The sequence below is a fragment of the Lactuca saligna genome, chromosome 4, assembly GCF_052625555.1.
Source record: "Lactuca saligna cultivar CGN05327 chromosome 4, ASM5262555v1, whole genome shotgun sequence".
Classification (NCBI taxonomy): domain Eukaryota; kingdom Viridiplantae; phylum Streptophyta; class Magnoliopsida; order Asterales; family Asteraceae; genus Lactuca; species Lactuca saligna.
This window is the reverse complement of record NC_136420.1, coordinates 90524283-90528291: the sequence shown is the minus strand read 5'-3', so window position 1 is coordinate 90528291 and position 4009 is coordinate 90524283. Positions and strand designations below refer to the sequence as shown.

Sequence of the window (4009 nt, the reverse complement as noted above, 5' to 3'; positions counted from 1 at the left end):
TATTCCCTCTACCTTCCCAACTACTTTTCTTTCAAAATTTACTATGAATTTTATCATTCCACTTCTTCAATCCTACTTCTTCAACCTATTTAATGTTTATACCCAACATGATACAATACATTTTTACAAGGTCTTAATCCTACCCCGCAACCTGAACACAAACTTGACACAAAAAATATCAAGTTGACACAACACAATAATTAAACAGTTCAAGTTAATATCAATAACCTGTTTCAACTCGTTTAATGTTTAACCATGGCACCTTTGTTAGGTTTACTCAACCCTACCGGAAAGAAAGTGATATATTAGGGTTCAAAAGGGTTTATCAATAGAGATATAAATAAGTTACACGCTTGTCCCCTATAGTTATAGCTCTTACTATTTTGATTCCAGGATAAAATAGTCATATATGAAAATTTCAAGAGTTAAACCGTGAAAGAAAATAGAAGCATGAAGATCACCCACATCAAAATTTTGAAACTTGCACAGAAACTGCGGCCTCATGCAAACCACATGGCCAATTTCTATAATTTACATTAGAAAATTAAAATTAAAATACCATGATAAACAAGTCAATAAAAGTATGTTGTTACTCTTTGTATTTAACCCTATATAGAAGCATATGCGTTGCTGACTTGCTTCAACAAACAGACTCCATAGTTATTGTCCACAAAAAGCACATCATAGGTTTACAAAAAGTTTTTGGGATATTTTCATGTTTGACCAAAAATCACTGATATTATTAGTAATAACATTTACAGTGATGGACTTAAAAGATGTAAACAGAAATTACACAACATAATTACAAAGAATTAGGTTTAGGTATACAAGTAACAACAGTAGTATGAATTACTGATAGCAATCGAATCAGAGATGACAAAAGTTATGATTAATGAGATTGGGATGAAGAAGAAGTAATTATAATTAATTATGCAGATGCTGCACGATCTTTTTCTATCATTGATTTGATGTAAAACTCCCCTGCTTTGTATGACGACCTCACCATTGGACCCGATGCCACATATCGAAATCCCTGCCATGTCATCACACTTATGTTCATTTCTTTATTACTTTCATTTCTTTTTTACTTAATGTAAAAAGAACAACTTAATAGATAAATTTTCAGTCTAAACCTTTTTTTACACAAATGTGCCTTGGTTTATTTCTTCCTTCCATTTGAAAAAGTAGAAAGGGAACGTTTTATGACTTTATCTTTTTTTTTTTTTCTTATTCTATTGTTATTGTTATGATGGGTGTTGGCTTTTGTGTTGCATATTTGTTTGTTCCTAAGCTTTATAAAGGGGACTGTGGTGGGGCCCATTTCTCTCTTAAAAGGTTAAAAAGGAAAAGGAATAGACAAGATATGAACATTGATATCTCTGCATGAAATACACAAAAACAAATGGGCCCACTCTTTTTACCAAATTAGTGAATGCAAACACTCGTGTAGGAATCATGTGCCATCACACAGGCAATTTCAAACTCGGTATTTAAGTTCATATAAACACCAATCTACTTTTTCAAGTAAAAAAAAAGATTCAAATTCTCATTGCTTTTTCTGCAAATAAAATAAAATAAAATTTGTAGTGGTTTTTATGACCTTGTGTTTTTTTTTTCAGATTAAACCTCATCTTTATTTTTTTCATGAAAAAGACCTTATATTTTTTCATTTTTCCAAAAAATAAAAACCCTCAGCTTTGTCTTTTTCTCCGAAAAAACCCCTCAACCTTCTAAATGTTTCCAAATAAATCCTAAACTTTTTAGTTTTTCCTGAAAAAAACCTCACATTTTACAACTTTTTTAGAGAAAAATGACTAAAAGGGTGTATATATATATATATATATATATATATATATATATATATATATATTATACCCTTTTGTAATTCTAAGCAAAAAATAGATTATAATAGATGAATGAGAAGTTAGCATACCATTTCCATGCCAAGTAATCGATATTTCTCAAAAGCTTCGGGTGTTATATACTCAGAAACTGCCATGTGGCGCTTTGAAGGACGCATGTATTGGCCAAATGTCATGACATCAACACCTGCAGCCCTGACTTTCTCCATTGTAGCCACCACTTGATCTGGTGTTTCCCCACAACCCAACATTACTGATGTTTTTGTAAGTGTTCCTGGTGGAGCATAGTCTTTAGCTGCTATTAAAACACTCAAAGATTGCTTAAAATTAGCCCTGTGATCTCTTACAGAGCTTTGAAGCTCTTCCACTGTTTCAATGTTATGAGCAAATACATCAAGTCCTGATTTTGCAACTTTCTCAACACACGACACGTCTCCTCGGAAATCAGGAACTGTATGGAAAACAGGAATCACAACAGGGGAATGGAATCAGTGATTACATTCCGTGATGATGTGAAATATTGAAAAGATGGAGAAAGTCATACCCAAGGCTTCTATCAGCATACTAGGTTTCAATGTCTTTAACTTCTGAACAGTTTCAGCAAAATGACCACTTCCTTGATCAGATAAATCATCACGATCAACACTGGTAATTACAACATACTCCAAACCCCATGAAGCAATTGCCTCTGCAACATTTGAAGGCTCATTTGGATCAGGAGGAGGTGGGGTCTTTGAAGTCTTCACATTGCAGAATCTGAAATCACATATTTGTATTTGAATGGCATTGCTATAATTGGTAGATATTTCAAAGTACAATGTTATGCTGTAATAAACAAATCAATGGAAGCATGTTGCTATTTCTTGGATTTAACATGTTTTGTGTCACAGCCACAAAAAGTTTAAAGTCACCATAAAACTCAATCTCAAACCTTCGTCCTAGATCGAACTGGTAGCTAAACCATAGTTGCACCAGATCTTAACAAGCTTCTATCTATATTGAAAGTTTCATTTTGATTCCATTTGCAAATTTGACACACATCTGAATACCTTTCTAGGGTTCGCGAATTCAGGGGAGCTTTTTGCAAGTGTCCCATGTTTATTAATTTTACTGAACTTCCTTTGATTCGGTAATTATCTACATAATTCCAGGAATCTATAGACTTTAAACTTCCTATGATTTACAGGGATCTATTCTAACGGCAGCTTTTACATTTTGGTTTCATTGCCTAGCTTCAATTGAACTGGTTTGGTTTCTAGTGTCCATTATGGACTGCCAATCAAGATGGATACATGAATAGCACAAAACTTCAAAGGCCTAAATATATATCTCTGATCGATAATATAGAACAATCAACAAATTAACATGTCTTATACAGAAAGGATAACCATTTACCTGCAGCCTCTAGTACAAGTATCTCCGAGGATCATAATAGTAGCGGTAGCAGTACCAGTTTCTCCACCGGACCAACACTCTCCCAAATTGGGACATTTGGCTTCTTCACAAACCGTATGAAGTTTCAATTCCCTAAGCTTCTTTTTAATATGCGTGTACTTTTCTCCACCGGGGATCGATTCCTTCATCCATTTAGGCTTAGGTAAGGGCTTCTTCTTCGTACCAACCTCAACCGAATACTCCTCATCGGATTGGAGACGGATGAAGTCATTTAAGGTAGGTGATTCGGCGGCGAGACGGTGGCGGAGCTCTGTTAGGGTTTGTGGGTGTTGGATTTGAGAAGAGAAGGATCGAACTGAGATTGAAGAAAGAAGATTCGAATTGATTAGGGTTCGAGATAGAGATTTGAATCGAGAATGCATTTTCGAGACAACTTTTGTCGCTCAAAAACGATCTTCACTTGAGGCTACGCTGAAGATGGCGATCCTTTTGCTTGGGGGTGGTTGATCGTGTCACGCGTGCATCGCACGTGAGTGGGTGGCTTGGTTATTTTGACCATCTAATCGGGTATAGGATTCGGGTTTTGAATAGTTTGCACCGGTCCCTGCCCGAAACCCGTCTCATAAGGTTATAATAATATTTTGAGTAAATTACGATATAGTCCATGTGGTTTCTGAGAAGTTGTATGATTAGTTGTGATGATTCATTTGTTGAATTCATGCTCCTTATTTCCTCGTTTTGTGCTCACTGTC

At 35.1% G+C, this 4009-nt stretch overlaps 1 protein-coding gene across 1 annotated transcript; it reads right to left on the bottom strand.

Moving 5' to 3' along the window:
- Window positions 1–766: 766 nt before the first annotated feature.
- LOC145042364 (lipoic acid synthase 1) lies at window positions 767–3756 on the bottom strand. The gene is made up of 4 exons (XM_078990760.1): window positions 3258–3756; window positions 2407–2618; window positions 1934–2313; window positions 767–1033 (listed from the first exon to the last, which is right to left on the bottom strand). The coding sequence occupies exons 1-4, from the start codon at window positions 3677–3679 to the stop codon at window positions 929–931; spliced, it is 1119 nt and encodes a 372-aa protein (XP_078846886.1). The 5' UTR covers window positions 3680–3756; the 3' UTR covers window positions 767–928.
- Between the last annotated feature and the right edge of the window lie 253 nt (window positions 3757–4009).

Bases quoted from the DNA above. Each gene is read 5' to 3' on its own strand.
- LOC145042364 (XM_078990760.1), bottom strand. From the start codon at position 3,679: ATGCATTCTCGATTCAAATCTCTATCTCGAACCCTAATCAATTCGAAT. The intron at 2,314-2,406 runs GTATGACTTTCT...TTTTCCATACAG, and splicing joins TATGCTGATAGAAGCCTTGG to TTCCTGATTTCCGAGGAGAC. The intron at 1,034-1,933 runs GTATGCTAACTT...ATGACATGGCAG, and splicing joins GATTACTTGGCATGGAAATG to GGATTTCGATATGTGGCATC.